This window comes from Delphinus delphis, chromosome 11 (assembly GCF_949987515.2).
Source record: "Delphinus delphis chromosome 11, mDelDel1.2, whole genome shotgun sequence".
Classification (NCBI taxonomy): domain Eukaryota; kingdom Metazoa; phylum Chordata; class Mammalia; order Artiodactyla; family Delphinidae; genus Delphinus; species Delphinus delphis.
The window spans coordinates 2374861-2393320 of NC_082693.1; the positions used below are offsets into that span (position 1 = coordinate 2374861).

At 40.8% G+C, this 18460-nt stretch overlaps 1 protein-coding gene across 3 annotated transcripts in view; it reads right to left on the reverse strand.

Moving 5' to 3' along the window:
- Positions 1–18460, reverse strand: part of ADIPOR2 (adiponectin receptor 2) — a 50230-nt gene that overhangs the window by 20548 nt on the left and 11222 nt on the right. For 2 of the 3 annotated variants that reach the window (XM_060024055.1, XM_060024053.1), the window contains exon 2: positions 7003–7255. In XM_060024055.1, coding sequence (XP_059880038.1) covers positions 7003–7173 — 171 coding nt within the window. In that variant the 5' untranslated portion in view covers positions 7174–7255. Of the gene's footprint in view, positions 1–7002; positions 7256–17971; positions 18084–18460 lie in introns of all 3 variants that reach the window. The other variant, XM_060024054.1, reaches the window with a different exon arrangement.

Sequence of the window (18460 nt, forward strand, 5' to 3'; positions counted from 1 at the left end):
TTTCAATACTAAACTGCATCTATACTAAGATGATCACATACAAGGGTTAAACATTTGCTCTGTTCTGCTCCTGTTGTCATATCTCTAACTGTTATCAAAACAAGTTTTGAAGAGAAACAGGACATTGTAAATGATAATTAAAACCAAAGCTGCCTAAAATAAAGGCATAAACCTTAATTCTCTAAGGCTTTCTATGAATAAATCACTATATTTAAACTTAAAGAGAGGTCAATGCTCTGAAGTGAGTACAAAGACACTTTCAAATCTTTTCCTCCTACTATATTCAGTGAAGTCCATCTGTGAGAAGAGTTCAAGTGGGTTATATCTCAAAACACAACAATATCCAACTCTGATGATCCGTACAAACTGCAACCTCAAATGTTAAGTCTCTGGAGTGTATTTTACCTTTGGAAAGAGAGAACCAGAGTGATAAAGATGAAAGTCCTATATGAAAATAATTCATCAGTCTATTGGGCATTTATCTGCTTTAGCCCAACTCAGTTCAACAGAGTAATTCAGTTTAATAAATATTAAGAGGATTTTTAAAAAGATGAGTAGGGCTTCCCTGGTGGCGCAGTGGTTGAGAGTCCGCCTGCCGATGCAGGGGACACAGGTTCGTGCCCCGGTCCAGAAGGATCCCACATGCCATGGAGCGGCTGGGCCTGTGAGCCACGGCCGCTGAGCCTGCTCGTCCGGAGCCTGTGCTCCGCAACGGGAGAGGCCACGGCAGTGAGAGGCCCGCGAACCGCAAAAAAAAAAATAAGAGTAAAATATAGTCTCTGTCTTCCACGGGCATACAATCTAATAAGGGGCTGAATTAGCTACATAAATGACTAAGAAATAAGGTACAGCCAGTTTAAAGACAGGGAGTGTGGAGCTCGGGAAAGGCTGCATGAGGAATAGAATTTTGGAAAGACGAAATAAAAGAACTGTCAAGAGGGAAAAGCAAAAGTACCATTTTGAAGAAAAGAGACTAGTTCAGTTCAGCTGAAACTTAGGGTGCATTTAGCGGAGTAGCAAGACATAAATTATATATTTAAATACTAGTTGAAGTCAGTAGACAAAGTGCCACAGAGATCTACGGTCATAACACCATCCACAATTAGAAGATAAAGGTCAAGGAAACGGTAAGATACCCAGGGGCCAGGACGGCAAAGTTTGATTAAAATGTATATGCCCTACAGAGGTCAGTGAGAACTGAGGCTTCTGCATTCACATAACTGTGAGGACTAAGATCTAAGGCCCCTACACAACATGACCTCATTTGTTCAGGAAACCCTTGCCCAGGAAGATTAAGGGTACAAACCAGTAGGTAGCTTTGCTGTTAGCTTTAGGAGCTTCTCAGAAATTCACTTAACATTAGACTGCTCAACCAGCTCCTTAGTATAATAAATTACTGAGCTGGGCACACCTACTCCCTTATCAAGTAAGAACTTGCTCACCAGACTTGCTCCAGCTGTCCTAATCTATCACAAGCTCTGCGCAACGTTAATACGATCTTTGTATTGAAAGACCTGCTTTAAACCACGAGAAGTCAGACCGCAAACCCTACCCACAGCCAGCCACGGCCTCTCCTTCTAAAGCAAGACCCTTCAGAGTGATGCTCACTCTCACTGCAGTAAATAAGAAACTTCGCTTAGTCTGATCAACAGGTTATTTTTGTTTGTTTGCTTTTTTTATTAACCATTTTTTAAACTGAAGTACAGTTAATTTACAACGTTGTGTTAGTTTCAGGTGTACAGCAAAGTGATTCAGTTATAACATCAACAGGTTATTTTGATGGTCTTTTTGGAAAGTTGACAGGTTGAATCCAGCCTTAAATTTAAAAATCTGCAATGTGTAGTAAGGGCATTAGCAAGCTGCTATAGCTAACACACAAACACAGGGGTTAGTAGAAATTAAGGGGTCTTCAAAAAATGATAGCTGAAAGAGTAAGCACCGATGACTGCATCTCTGCTGTCGTCCAACAGAGGTACAACAGCCAGTCTATCTGAACACTCACTTTGGCCAGCCTAGAAACATACAGACTCAGCCTGTAAAGACTAGCTATCGCTATCAAAGATTGATGGGAAAGACCTTTAAAATCATCCAAGTTTTTTTTTAAATTCTCACAAAGCAGCTGTCTCTAATCTTAACTGAATTTCCTAAGTAGACCTCCTCAAGAAAAGAAAATGAAGTGACTGGCAGACGGGAGTCTAATTACAAGTTAGATTTCTTATGATAAGCTAATAAACAGTGGCATTCTTATGAGTTTGGTTAAAGCAAATCAGTTCAAGAAAATAATTCCTAGGTTGAATGAATGAAGAGTTGGCTCCAGTCCCTGTTTATGAAGAAGAATTTGGAGCAGAGAAAAAGTAGGACAACCATAAAGGCTGCTCTCTTTATTCAACTTAATACCTTAAAAACTCAGAGATACGAAATAAAGTCATAAAACTAAAGATCAAGGGTAACCTGGTTTGAAATGCCTCTTTTGTGTTTTTATCTATAGATGGTTACAAAACACAAACTATAAAGTTCAGCAAATACAGTTAAAAGAGCTGATGCTTTAGAGCCAGAGGCCTAGAAGTAATGGTCTATCCACTTCAACCAGTACACAACACTACACATTTCAGAAAGAACTTTGGAGGGTGGAAGAACACTGGACTGGGAGGCTAAAGATCTGGATTTTAGGCCCCGATCGTCTAGGCTCACTTGCTAACAAACTGAAACCCTTGTACCTTTCACTCTAGCTATACCAGACGTTTTGCAGGTTCACACATCAATATACACCAATGTATACTCAAAACACGTTAGCTATTATCATTATTACTATTCCCTAAAAGCATCATGCTATTTCTTATTCTGAGTCTTCACATCTGCTATTCCCTTGGCCTGGAATACCTTTTAGTCCTTCAATAACCGAGTCAAGCCTTATCCAGTTCTGCTTATTACATTTCCACTTCCTTTTAGATAACCCCAGTCATAGAAAAAACAATCCTAAAATTCATATGGAATGACAAAGGACTCTGAATAGTCAAAATAGTCCTGAGAAAGAACAGCAAAGCTTGAGGCATCACACTTCCTGACTTAGAGACATATTACAAAGCTACAGTAATCAAAGCAGTATGGTACTGGCATAAAGACAGCCACATAGACCAATGCAACAGAAGAGAGGCCACAGAAATAAACTCACACATATACAGATCTTCGGCAAGAGTGGCAAGACTACACAATGGGGAAATGATAGTCTCTTCAACAAATGGTGTTGGAAAAACTGGATATCCACATGCAAAAGAATGAAACTGGACCCTTAGCTTACACCATACACAAAAACGAATTCAAAATGACTTAACTAAAAATAAGTTAAATGTGGGAATTCCCTGGCAGTCCAGTGGTTAGGACTCCATGCTTTCACTGCCAAGGGCCATGGTTTGATCTGGTCAGGGACCTAAGATCCCAAAAGCCATGCAGCACAGCCAAAAAAAAAAAAAAAAAGTTAAATGTGAGACCTGAAACTATAAATATCCTAGAAGAAAATGTAGAGGAAAAGCTTCATGACATAGTCAATTTTAAAACATTTTCATCACCCCAAAAGAAACCCCATACCCATTAGCAGTGACTCTCCATTTCCCCATCCCCGCAGCACTTGACAACCACAAATCTACCTTCTGTCTCCATAGATTTGCCTATTCTAGACATTTCAAATAAACAGAATAATTAAATATTTCATCTTTGTGACTGGCTTCCTTCATTTAGCAGAATGTTTTCAAGGTTTATCCGTGTGGTAGTATGTAACAGTATTTCTTTTTTTTTTTTTTTTTTTTTGCCAAAAATATTCCATTTTATGGACATACCTCATTTAATATATCTATTCATCAAGTAAGTGATGGACATTTGAGTTGTTTGTACTTTCTGACTCATAAATAGTGCTACTAGGAATATACATATAAAGTTTTGTTTTGATGTATATTTTTATTTCTCTTGGGTATAAACCTAAAAGTGGTATTGCTGGGTTATATGATAACTCTGTTTAACTTTTTGAAGAACTGGTGACAGTTTTTCTAGAGCAGCTATACCATTTATATTACCCTCAGCATATATGAGGGTTCGCATCTTCATGAATGCTTGTTAACTGTCCCCTTTGCAAAAAAATTTTAACCATTCTTGTGCATATAAAGTGGTATCACATTGAGGTTTTGACTTGAGTTTCCTTAATGATTAAAGATGTTGAGCATTTCCTAAAAAAAAAAAGCTTCGTGACACTGGGCATGAAGAAATATGACACCGATATCACAACAAAAGCAAAATAAGAAAAATAGGACTATGTCATACCACAAACCTCCTGCATAGCAAAGAAGACAACTGAGAGTGAAAAGGTAACCTAAGGACAGGAGAAAATATCTGCAAACCATGGATCTGATAAGGGGTTAATATCCAAGATATATAAGGAACTTCTATAACTGAATAGCAAAAACCAAACAAACAAAAACAAACCCAACTTAAAAATGTGCAAAGGACTTGAACAGACATTTCTCTAAAAGACATATAAATGGCCAACAGGTATATGAAACGGATGCTCAACATCACTAATCATCAGGGAAACACAAATCAAAACTACAATGAGATACCACAGTCACATCTGTTAGGACAGCCATTATCAAAAAAGAACATAAAGTGTTGATGAGGATATGGAGAAATTAGAACCCCTGTACACTGCTGATGGGAATGTAAAATGGTTCAGCTACTATGGAAGTTCCTAAAAAATTAAAAACAGAACTACCATATGACCCAGTAATCCCACTGCTGGATATTAATCCAAAAGAACTAAAAACAGTACCTTGAAAAGATATCTGCAGCATTATTCACAATAGCCAAGAGGTAGAAACAACCTAAACAACCATCAGTAGATGAATGGATAAAGACAGAGTGATATATACGTATCAATAAACTATTACTCAGCCTTAAAAAAAAAGGCTTGTCTTATGCTACAACATGAACAGACGTTGAGGACACTGTGCTCAGTGAAACAAGACAGTCACAGAAGGACAAATACTACATGATTCCATTTATATGAGGTATCTAAAGTTGTCAAACTCATAGAAGCAGAAAGTAGGATGGTGGTTGCCGAGGGCTGGTGGGGTGGAGAAAATGGGGAGTTGCTATTCAATGGGTAGATGTTTCACTCACGCAAGATGGAAAAGCTCTAGAGATCTGCGGCACAACAAAGTGCATACCGTTAGCAATAACATATGTCATGTGTTTACTACAATAAAAAAGAAAAGATAACCCAGTCCTCATCCAAACCTAGCGACAGTTCTTACTGCTTTGATAACTGCTTAGGCCTAAGTAGCAATGGAGGGAAAGTCAAGTTGCTCAGCCTGAATAGGGGAGTCTTAGCTGCTAGTACATGTTATTGTAAAACATCAACAAGAAAGCAAAGCCATAAGCAAGGAAGAAAGTTCTTACCCTAGCTATCTGTCAAACTTCTTTTAAAAGAGTAATGGTAGGGCTTCCCTGGTGGCACAGTGGTTGGGAGTCCACCTGCCTATGCAGGGGCCACAGGTTTGATCCCTGGTCCAGGAAGACCCCACATGCCACGGAGCAACCAAACCCGTGTGCCACAACTGCTGAGCCTGCGCTCTAGAGCCTGCGAGCCACAACTACTGAAGCCCGTGTACCTGAAGCCCGTGCTCTGCAACGAGAGAGGCCACCGCGATGAGAGGCTCGCGCACCGCAGCGAGTAGCCCCTGCTTGCCGCAACTAGAGAAAGCCCGTGCGCAGCAACAAAGACCCAATGCAGCCAAAAATAAACAGATAAAATGAATGTAAAAAAAAACAAAAAAGAGTAATGGTAGTTTGAAGGCCAAATTACACTATACTCATAGTAAGCAAATCTTGTTTTTAATCCTGCCCTGTATATGCGGGGGCACACGCACACACAGGGACACAAAAACAGTCTTTCAATGTAGCACAACTAGCCAAGAGTATGAAGCTGGCTTACAAAGTGTTACCAAGGGTAAAAGAAGAAATAACCTTAAATTTCCTGCCACAATAGCCTGTATTTCTACAGTGCTCTGGTGAAATTCTTATAAAAGACCTGAAAAGACAGGACAATCCTCTCGAGTTCCAACCAGCACCACCATTACCCACACAATAAGCTTATCTCTTACGATGGTAAAGATGCAGTTCCAAATAGAGGCTTTCAATATGTTTCTAACTACAACCCACAGTAAGAAATGTATATATTATTCATATCTATAAACACATACATACCTAAATAAAGCTAAACAATTTCATCAAATAACATAGTTTAAAGGTATATTACTACATATATGCACCTTAATATCTTTATTTGCGGTCTAATTAACACTGCTTGTAGTACCAAAATAAATTTCACAAACTACTAACGGGCATAACCTACAGTCTGAGAAACACTGTACTAGAAACACAACACTGAACGTGCTACACAATTGCAAGGTTCCAAAGCACATGGCAAAATGTCTATTAACAATGACACTGGGACCTGCTCACAGATATTTACACCTTTGCGCTCTTGGTATAGCTGCTTGAATCATTTAAAAGCTGCTCTTTTCTCTGCGAGGTAAAAGGAAAGATTAGATTATTTTCCCAGAATTCTACTGGCTCCCAAGGTATGCACTGGAGATAAGCTCTATCTGAGAAGTAGTTCCAGCATGCAATTAGGATTTCTCCAAAAATATAAACGATAATGTCATTACTAAATCATGGCTGAATTATAAAGGATATATGGTAACTACAAAAACCCATTTCCTTTCTTAAATAAGATAGAGCAGCTTAAGTACGGTTTTACGTGTCAACAGAAAGGGCATAACTAATTCCTAGCTACCTTAAGAGACTTCAAAATCTTACAAATGTGCTCAGGGTTCCTTTTCAAAACGCCATCTTCTCTCCAGCAGAGTCCCCGTACTCTTTCTTTTTATTATCCTTCCTCCAGCTACATTCCCATAAATCTGTTTTACTTACCATCCTTCCACTTTAACTTACTTTTTTATGATGGGAAGAAAGGGCAGATGCCTCTACAAGAGGCTCCAAATCTCCTTGGTGGATGTCATCGTCACCTCCCCTTGTACCATCAAGTTGGTGCCCTTTTCTGAGCCTTATATCTGGCTCTGGAGTCCTGCTGTACTCCAGTCGGTTTTCTGCTGTCTCATTCATGGGATACCCACGCCTTTCTTACAAAGAGGTCTTTCTGTTCCTTCTTCTTGGGAGGATGGACTTTTAGGATAGTGAGCTGACCCTAAGGAGAGAAAGTTTTGGATTAACATATTTGAATGAGTGATGGGGGAAGACATATGTTGTATTATTTTACACTAAAACTAGAATTTTCTGCAATCATTAAGAATAAAATAATAATGTATTAAAAAAAACCCTACACTTGTTGATAAAGAGGACTGCCAAAATCTACTTTTAAATGAAAAAAGCAGGATATCAAAGACGACATGTATAATGTTCCCGCTTATACATTATAAGTGTATACAATCGTGAATACGTATACATGTGTACACAGGTACCTATTTATTTGAAATTGTGCTCTTGGTCCAGAGGCACACAGGGAAGAACCTAGGGTCTGTGGTGAGAAGGCTTACTCTTCATTTTGTTCTGCCTGCATTGTATTTACCACATGCCATCTAATACTTTTTCAATTAAAAACATACCTAACTGTAGAAAGAATATATGTGGGGTTTATGTACTACAACTAGGTTTTACATACCCAATCTCATTTAAATCATCACAATGACCCTTCAGGGTATTTTGAGTTCTACTTCACAGGTGAGGAAACCAAAATTCACCATACTTTTATGAACTAAGACAACGTCTCTGACTGCCACGGCACATATTATTGGTTATGTTTTGCATTTAAGTTGCTTAATGTCTGAAATTTCAGTATTTTTGAGCTGCTTTGAACTCCAAGTAGATTACTCTGGAAGGCAAGAGCACACTCCTATTATATCCCTGAGTTCCCAGAAAGTACTGCGCACATAAATGTTTAATGAACATGACAGATGATATTTAAATGTTCTTAAGTGGTAAAAACACATTCAGGGATCATCAATATTTCTCTAAACTGATCACATAAGTTTCCTAGGAGTTCAATAATTTCAAGTCCTTGGCCCTCTACCTCATAACTTACAGGACAAAAGCTTATTTTAGAGATTTAAGTTACATATCCAAATAAGGTGATTATCACAGCCAATCCAACTAGAAAGACAAAAACAGGAAGAAGCCAAGGTACATGTTATGCTCATAAATCCCATGGGATTCAAAATTTTTACTGCAGCAGGGGAGGAGTGGGGCAATGTGGGAGGGTCTGGATAGCATGAAGAGAGGGTAAAACAGGTACTTAGTGTTCATATGTGGATACACAAGACTAAGAATTAGCCAACTGTTAGTTTCATAAATCATCAGAGTTTGTTGTAGGAGTTCTCTCAAGTTTTTAGAACAAGAACAAACACAGTCTTTAAGGATCACCAAATCTGGGCCTGTGCCCATCACAGAAGGGCCTGAGCCAGCATATTCTAATAATGAGATTATAAACTACGCTATTAATACCCAATGCTGACAGAGGAAACAATGCTAGTGATTTATATTTATTTACAAAGCTGTTTCACACCCACCATTTCACTTTGTTTCAGGGAAGAGGGAGCTAACATTTACTGTGGATTGACAAAGTTAAATTCTGTACCAGAGAATTTACAGATGGTATCTCACATAATTCTTACATATGGCCCTCTGAGGTATCTTATCCCCATTTTACAGATGTGGAAACTGAGGCTCAGAGATTAGGCAACTTATCCAAGGCCATTAATCTCTAAGAGTAGCTGGAACAATGAACTGTCCTGCTGTACTTGGATAAATGATTTTCTTGCGAAGAAGAATAAAAAATAGGGAAAGTATTCAGAACTAGGCTTTAACTTGCTCTGATTCTTAACAGTAAAAGGAAGTGAGATGGGAGATGGAAAGTAAGACTTCAGAGTACCATTATCTGTTAACCAGAAGAGTTAATCTCTATTCTACTTCCTCAGAAATTTTTCGTTGGTCAGGATTCTAAGAATACTACGCTATATTACACAGAACTAAGATAAAAAAAAAAAGAGAAAAGAGGGCTTCCCTGGTGGCGCAGTGGTTGAGAGTCCGCCTGCCGATGCAGGGGACACGGGTTCGTGCCCCGGTCCGGGAAGATCCCACATGCTGCAGAGCGGCTGGGCCCGTGAGCCATGGCCGCTGACCCTGCGCGTCCGGAGCCTGTGCTCCGCAACGGGAGAGGCCACAGCAGTGAGAGGCCCACGTACCGCCAAAAAAAAAGAGAGAAAAGAAAGGAATCCAATACAAACAGCTGGCAGGAAGGAACAAGTAACTGAGAGGTGCTCTGAATTTATCAATAGACATAGAAGTCCAACACAAATCCAACCGGGTGCATTTTCAGCAAGTAGGGCAGATCTAAGGTCTTTTAAAATCTCTGAGTGGCCAGTGGGGATGAGGAAAGAAAGAAAATACTAATGTGAGTTTTTCAACTCCTACACCTCCTCTACAGGTTGCAAGGCCTCTTGCCCCCAATATCTAGATTAAATATACTTTTATTGAATGAATTATTATACCTGCAGTGTTTATTGGAAAAGAGACTCATTTTCTGTATAAAATTGCTTAACATGCACCCTATTACTTTTTTTTTTTTTTGCGGTACGCAGGCCTCTCACTGTTGTGGCCTCTCCCGCTGCGGAACACAGGCTCCGGACGCGCAGGCTCAGCGGCCATGGCTCACGGGCCCAGCCGCTCCGCGGCATGTGGGATCTTCCCGGACCGGGGCACGAACCCGTGTCCCCTGCATCGGCAGGCGGACTCTCAACCACTGCGCCACCAGGGAAGACCTCCTATTACTTTTTAAGAATGTTTTCACAAACTAATTTAAGTATTAGCATAAATAACATTTAAAAGTTGCTAAGCCTTCTTCCCGGTAGACAGAGTCTGTTCTACAGATGATCAAATATGAAACTATGAAACAAAAGCAGTAAAATGGAAACTTGACCTCACACGTTCTAGGAGCAGACACACAGGCGTCACTAACTCTGCCCAAAAGCAATGGGGATTTGCCAAGCAGAGTAGAGGAAAGGTATTCTGTACAGAGAAAACAGCATATGCAAGGCAAGGACTCCAGGGTCTGTTCAGAAATCAGAGAACAGGGACAAGAAAGGACTCAGATGACACAGGCTTTTTGCTCAAGCAGCTGAGCGTATAGAGGATGCCATTCACTGATGATCCAGGGGAGAAGCAAATTCACAGCAGAAGAAGAATGAATTTGTTTTCAGAAACGGTGTCTGAAGTGAAAGAAATGTTCACTTGGCACCAGGAAACATAAATCTGGAATTCAGAAGAGAGAATGAGCCTGAAAACAGAACTAGGGATTACTAGGAGTAAAAGTGGTAATACTAGGGACTTCCCTGGTGTTGCAGTGGTTAAGAATCCGCCTGCCAGTGCAGGGGACACAGGTTCAAGCCCTGGTCCAGGAAGATCCCATATGAGGCGGAGCAACGAAGCCCGTGCACCACAGCTACTGAGCCTGCACTTTAGAGCCCGCAAGCCACAACTGCTGAAGCCCACGCACCTAGACCCTGTGCTCCACAACAGGAGAAGCCACCGCAGTGAGAAGCCCGCACACCGCAACGAAGAGTAGCCCCCGCTTGCTGGAACTAGAGAAAGCCCGCGCGCAGCAACGAAGACCCAACGCAGCCAAAAATAAATAAATTTATTTTTTAAAAAGGAAAGTGATATTAGCATAATAATAGTTAACAACACAGGACAAAATCCTTTGGGAAAAAAAAGTTATACAAAGGACTGAGGAGGGATAAGGATCAAAGTAAAAAAAACCCAGGAGAATACCAAATATTAGATGTTAAAGTCAGGACTGGACCCTCATCTGTTGACCCCCAGTCACATGTACTCACACCAAGTTTCCTTCCCAGTGGGAAAGCAATGGAAAATTTAAAACTCACGCTTCTTAGACTTCACTTTCCCTTCAAATAATACTGCATAAGGTAAATTATTATGTTGCTTAAAAGCACCAAGGTTGCTTAAATGGTAACTCAAAAGCAATTTTCTCTACCTGAACAAATTGCTAACTTAATGGTTTGATACTTCTGGTCTAGAAATTTAGCTCTATCCCAGGAAAGCTATTTTCTAAAATCCAGTACTTGTCTGCATGTTCCATGAGGCAAGAGTTTGCTTGCTCAATGCTGAGAACCAAACTGCAACAGATACACAGTAGACATTCAGTAAAGGTTTCTTGTATGAATGAATAAATGTCTTATTCTCCAGGGGAAAAACAGAAGAAAAGGAATTAGTATTATTTATGTCATATTTAATCAGTTATATTGGACTTCCCGCCAAAGGTAGACTATATTATAGTATAATGTATTACTTCACCTATTTCATAATTTTAATTGTTATGTTGCCCCCAATTTTAGAAGAGCAGGCAAGCTGTGGAAAATAGTATGGCAGTTCCTCAAATAAATTAAAAATACATTTACTGGGCTTCCCTGGTGGCGCAGTGGTTGAGAGTCCGCCTGCCGATGCAGGGAACACGGGTTCGTGCCCCGGTCCGGGAAGATCCCACATGCCGCGGAGCGGCTGGGCCCGTGAGCCATGGCCGCTGGGCCTGTGTGTCCGGAGCCTGTGCTCCGCAACGGGAGAGACCACAACAGTGAGAGGCCCGCGTAGCACAAGAAAAAAAAAAAAAAAAAAAAAAATACATTTACTATATGACCCAGCCAATTCCACTTCTGGGTATGTACTCACAAGAACTGAAAGCAGGGTCTTGAAGAGACATTTATACACTCATGTTCATAACAGCGTTATTCACAATCAGTAAAACGTGGAGCGGCCCAAGTGTCCATCAATGGATAAACAAACAAAATGTGGTCTATACATACAAGAAAATATTCAGCCTCAAAAAAAGAAGAAAATTCTGACACAAGCTACAACCTGAGTGAACCTGAGGACGTTATGATTCCACTTACCATAGGTTATTTAAAGTAGTCAAATTCATAGAAAGTACAATGGTGGTTGCCAGGGGCTGGGGCAAAGAGGGAATGGAGAGTTACCGTTTAATGGGTATAGCTTCTGTTTTGCAAGATGAAAAAGAAGAGTTCTGTAGATGAATGGTGGTGATGGCTGCAACAACATGGATCTACAACATGGCTACACACTTAAAAATGGTGACGATAGTAAATTTTATGTTATGTGTATTTTGCACATTTTTTAATGGGGGGGTGGAAATATACTATAGTACTATATGGCCTCTTTGTCTAGTAAACTTTTTATTCATGTAAAAAATACATTCAGAAAAGCATACAAAGGACACAAAGTTGACAAAGTATAAATGCTGTGTAACCAGCAACAAACAACATTCTAGCACCCAGAGGACCTCTCTCCCCTATCACTGTAAAGCTTTTTAAGGTGTTAAGTTTAAGAGGTCCAACCCCTTTCCTTGCCAGTTAATGTGATACAATCTTCCAGCAAGGTTCTCTAAAGACTTGCCAACTGCCATGGACCTTAAGTCTTCAAATTCTAAGGGCCAGTGGTATAATGTCCCTTTGTATTAACTGGGACACAGCAAGTAGGGTGCAGCAAGTACTGAGTCTAGTGGCATCGCTTTCTAGTTCTATAATTAGATTATTCAGTGGTAGAGGACAGGCTGCAAAATATGTCCCATGATTTTGTTGGCTTCCTCCAAGTTGAAAGTAGCCAATTTCAAAGTGACTTGAAAGTTGTATACTGAAATTATTCCAGTGTGGTCTGTCATTCCACACTGAAGTATGCGTTTGAAGTTAGTGCATGGTTAATGAGATTTCTGGTATCAAGTTCATGCTCTTCCTTGATTGGAAACCTGAGTGGCACAGAATGTTCTAAGTGGAAGTATCAGTATGTTATGCCCCTCATGACCTCTTCTTTCAGACTTCAATGTGAAACAAAATATGTGATGCAAATCTGAACTACTAATAATGAAACCAGATTATTTTTTTAGGATGGAATAGTTTATTTCAACAGTGGGACCAGCAGGGATATTAAAGGCAGCAGATTTTCTTTTGAATACTAGCCATTTTTTTCTCTTTACAAATCATTATTAAAAATAAGTACTAGATGTGTTACCCTGACTGGCTTATAAATCTTTAGAGAACCTTGTTGGCAGATTTCTATCACATTAACTGGCAAGGAAAGGGGTTGGACCTCTTAAACTTAACACTTTAAAAAGCTTTACCTTCTGCTCTGGGTGGGAGGTTGGAATAAGAGTTACCACCTAACTCTTTAAAAAAAAAAAAAAAAAAAAAAGCTTTACTGTGGGAATTCCCTGGCAGTCCAGTGGTTAGGACTCAGTGCTTTCACTGCCAGGGCCCAGGTTCAAGCCCTGATCAGGGAACTAAGATCCCACGAGCCGCTCAGCGCAGCCAAAACCAAAAAAGAACATAAAAAGCTTTACAGTGGGGATTCCCTGGTGGCGCAGTGGTTGAGAGTCCGCCTGCCGATGCGGGTTCGTGCCCCAGTCCGAGAGGATCCCACATGCCGCGGAGCGGCTGGGCCCGTGAGCTATGGCCGCTGAGCCTGCGCGTCCGGAGCCTATGCTCCGCAACGGGAGAGGTCACAACAGTGAGAGGCCCGCGTACCACAAAAAAAAAAAAAAAAAAAAAGCTTTACAGTGATGGGAGAGAGGGGTCACACAGCCCAAATCTACCTGTTTCCCTCCACTCTTACTTTCTGGTTCAAGCCACCAGCATCTCTCACCTGTCCTAATACAACAGCCAGTAAAGTCTCCTGGGTTCCACTTCTGTTACCCACCCACCCACCCCACCCCCCTTATCTTCAGAATCCAGTCCTCACACAGTGGTCACAGCAGATCTTTCTCAAAACACACTCCCTTACTTTTTGAGTCCTCCAATGGCTGTCCTTTACACCTAAGGGACCTCTTACCCTGGCTTACAAAACCTTAAATGATTAGCCCCTAACTCTGGCCTCATTCTGTACCACTCTCCCCCTTGCCCACTACATTCCAGCCACAGTGACTTCCCATCTACTCCCCAAACACCCGAAAGGCTCAAATGGCTCTATGTCACCTGGTTCCCAAGGCCTGGAATGCTCATCGCCCAGATCTTCCCATGGCTGGGCTCCTTCTTCACATGCGGATCTCAACTTAAGGGTCACTTACTCAAAGAATCCTTCTCTGACCACATAATCTCAGTCACTCCTTATCACATCACCTTTTAGTCTCTTCCACAGCACTTGTCTCTGGTATTTTTATTTCTTTGTTTACTTACTACTGGTCTTTTCTCACTAGACTGAAAACTCCTGAAAGAAGAGACATTATATTGGGTTGGCCAAAAAGTGCCTTTGGTTTTTAAGTAAAAATAAAAAACACATTTTTCATTTTCACCAAGAACTTTATTGAACAACATATTCACCCTTTTGTTCCACTACCTTCTGCCATTTTTCAGGCAACTTCATAATTCCATCTTCCCAAAACTTTTTATCTTTTTTTAAAATTTTATTTATTTATTTATTTTGGCTGTGTTGGGTCTTCATTTCTGTGCGAGGGCTTTCTCTAGTTGCGGCGAGCGGGGGCCACTCTTCATCGCGGTGCGCGGGCCTCTCACTGTCGCGGCCTCTCTTGTTGCGGAGCACAAGTTCCAGACGCGCAGGCTCAGTAGCTGTGGCTCACGGGCCCAGTTGCTCCGCGACATGTGGGATCTTTCCAGACCAGGGCTTGAACTCGTGTCCCCTGCACTGGCAGGCAGATTCTCAACCACTGCGCCACCAGGGAAGCCCAACTTTTTATCTTTTTGAGCAAGGAACTGGTCCAGATGCCTTTTACAGTCTTCCAGGGAATTGAATTTTTTTCCATTAAGAGAATTTTGTAAAGACCGAAATAAATGGAAACCTGAAGGTGCAATGTCTGGTGAATATGGCAGATGAATCAGAACTTCCCAGCCAAGCTGTAACAGTTTTTGTCTGGTCATCAAAGAAACACACAGTCTTGCGTTATCCTGATGGATATTCTGTTGACTAATTCCAGATGCTCTTCATCGAGTGCTGCTTTCAGTTGGTCTAACTGGGAGCAGTACTTGTTGGAATTAATCGTTTTGTTTTCCAGAAGGAGCTCATGGTAGAGGACTACCTTACAATCCTACCATGTACAAAACATCACCTTCTTTGGATGAAGACCAGCCTTTGGTGTGGTTGGTGGTGGTTCTTTTCGCTTGCCCCACGATCTCTTCTGTTCCACATTATTGGACAGTATCCACTTTGCATCTCCCATCACAATTTATTTTAAAAGTAGAACATTTTCGTTACGTTTTAGTAGAGAATCGCATGTGGAAATACGGTCAAGAAGGTTTTTTGCACTTAACTTACGTGGAAACCAAACATCAAAGCGATCAACATAACCAAGCTGGTGCAAATGATTTTCAGTGCTTGAGGATATTTTGAGTATGTCGGCTATCTCTCGCGTGGCATAATGTTGATTGTTTTCAATTAATGTCTCGATATGATCAACTGGTCTACCCAACCGTGGAGCATCGTCCAGTGAGAAATCTCCAGCACAAAACTTCGCAAACCACTTGGGACACATTCAATCAGTCAGAGGCCCCTCTCCATACACTGCACAAATCTTTTTTTGCATTTCAGTTGTGTTTTTACCTTTCTTGAAATAATAAAGCATAATACGCCAAAAATGTTGCTTTTTTCTTCCATCTTCAATATTAAAATGGCTACACAAAAATTCACCAATTTGAGTAAGTTTTTTCTTTTTTTAAATGCACACTGATATGTCAGCTGTCACAATACAATCTAACAAAACTGTTTCAAATGAAGTTGAAGACAACTAAGCGCTATTAGAGCCACCTTACGGAAAAAAAGAATGAACCTTTTGGCCAACCCAATATATCTTCTTTACACCTATATCCCCAGTACCTAAAATAGCTTCTGGCACACAGTAGGTGTATTCACTAAACATCTGCTGAATGATTAAGTGGGGAATTACTACCCACACTTCAAGAATAAGTTCATAGGCAGAAACTAATTTCCCTGACGTCCCCAGGCTCCTGACACTAACTCCTTTATTCTTCTCATTTACTAATGTTTCTATTATAGTACTTATCAGAATTTATTGCATTTTTTTGTTTACGTGCCTGTCTTCCCCTCCTGCAATGCAAAACTTCTCAAGGTCAAGGAGCCTTTTTTGGAATCCTATTTGTATCCACAACACCAAGCTTGGTCTGGAATGCAAAGGAGCTTAAAAATCTTTGCTGTATGATGATGAGGAGGAGGGGGAATGACAGGAACAGCTAACATGCAGTGAGCGTTAACTACATGCAAAGAACATTTCCCATGGATTATCTCTTTAAATCCTTGCAACAATCCTGGAGGATAGGTACAATTATTTCCTCCATTTTGGAAATGACAAAACGCCCAGAGAGGTTATAAATAACATGCCTGAGATAACTACAGTAATAAGTGGCAATGTAATCTATCTAATCAATCTAACACCCAACTTAATGCTCTTATCCCCAACCTTCTATGTTAGCATGAACCATAAGCTGTTCTCAAATAAATGCATGATAGCACTTAAGTGACAAAACCAGAAGTTAACACTGACAGTACACTGTACTTTACAGCGATGTTGAAAATATTAAGAAACAATCAAGAAATGGGGAGGAGGGCTTCCCTGGCGGTGCAGTGGTTGAGAATCTGCCTGCCAATGCAGGGGACACGGGTTCGAGCCCTGGTCTGGGAAGATTCCACATGCTGCGGAGCAACTAAGCCTTTGCGCCACAACTACTGAGCCTGCGCTCTAGACCCCACGAGCCACAACTACTGAGCCCGCGTGCCACTACTGAAGCCCACGTGCCTAGAGCCCACGCTCTGCAACAAGAGAAGCCACCGCAATGAGAAGCCCGCGTACTGCAACGAAGAGCAGCCCCCACTCGCCACAGCTAGAGAAAGCCCGTACGCAGCAACGAAGACCCAATGCAGCCAAAAATAAATTAATTAAACAAATTTATTTAAAAAAAAAAAAAGAAATGGGGAGGATCATGGAGCCTTGCCACATACCAGAAGCAATAAAATGATTGGTTAAAATTGGAATTCTTCCCAAACACTCAGAACATTTCTGAGTAGAAAAATGTCAATAAGAAAACCTGATGACTGGGAAAAGAATAACTGATAAAATGGGAAAAGTTCCCAACATATGTTACTAACTGATACAGCTCTTCCAAAAATGATACAGTTGATAACTGAGAAGGAGCAACACGTAGATTTTTAAGACAGGCACTACCAGTTTTCATGTTCATAAAATCTTAACTGATGTAAGCACAAAGAAACGTTTCAAATCAAATGCAGCTTATTTTTTAAAGATTATTTTGAAGCTCTGAAGACAGGCAACACTCTGTATCATTTACACTACTTTCTTTCCTAGCATGAAGTAGGGCAACTTTTAAGTACAATCACAAGGAACCTCTTCTAACTTACTGCCCAACCCCACTGACCAACTTTCCTGAGAAGAAATCAGGCAAATCCTATGCCGTGAAGTAGCAAAGCCAGTGAAGGCCTACCTCTCTCAGTCTTGAGACCTACTTCAGACGCACAGTATTACTACCTATCACTATAAAAGTTTAGAGGCTAATTTAGAGGTTACCAAGTGCCAGATAAAGTGAGCTTTTATACATACTCTCATTTAACTTTAAAACCCTGCCTGTTACAGATAGTATAATCTTTGTTTACAAACGAGAGGACTGAGGGTAAGACTATTCAAGGTTATAGAAGCTACAAAATAGAGAAGCAAGAACTATCCAGATTAGGCCCTCTCCATTATACAACACCGCCTCCCACAAAGGTAAGTGGTTCCATTTTTCCTGGTCATGGTCATGATGTTATCTCTTAGAAGGGAGATGAATTGCTGCTTAACACTTACCGGAGCCAACTTTGAACCAGGCTAAGTAGTTGGACTTTCACCCATCATCTCATTTAATCCTCCAGCAATCCTTATGATATGGGGTCCCATTTTACAGATGAAGAAACTGACACTAAAGGAGATCAAATAAGTCATCAATAACACAAACTTAACTGGAGACTATGAATTCAAATCTGTATCTAACTCCAAAGACCATACCTTACCATCTTACAGGGCTTCACTGAAGGCACAAATAGTCCATTAAAGCCACTGGTCATGGTCACGGATAAAAAACACCTTTATAAAAAGGATTCGAGGACCTAGTGGCACAGTGGTTAAGAATCCGCCTGCCAATACAGGGGACACAGGTTCGAGCCTTGGTCCGGGAAGATCCCACATGCCACGGAGCAACTAAGCCCATGTGCCACAACTACTGAGCCCTCGCACCACAATTACTGAAGCCCGCCCACCTAGAGCCCCTGCTCCACAACAACAGAAGCCACCTCAAGG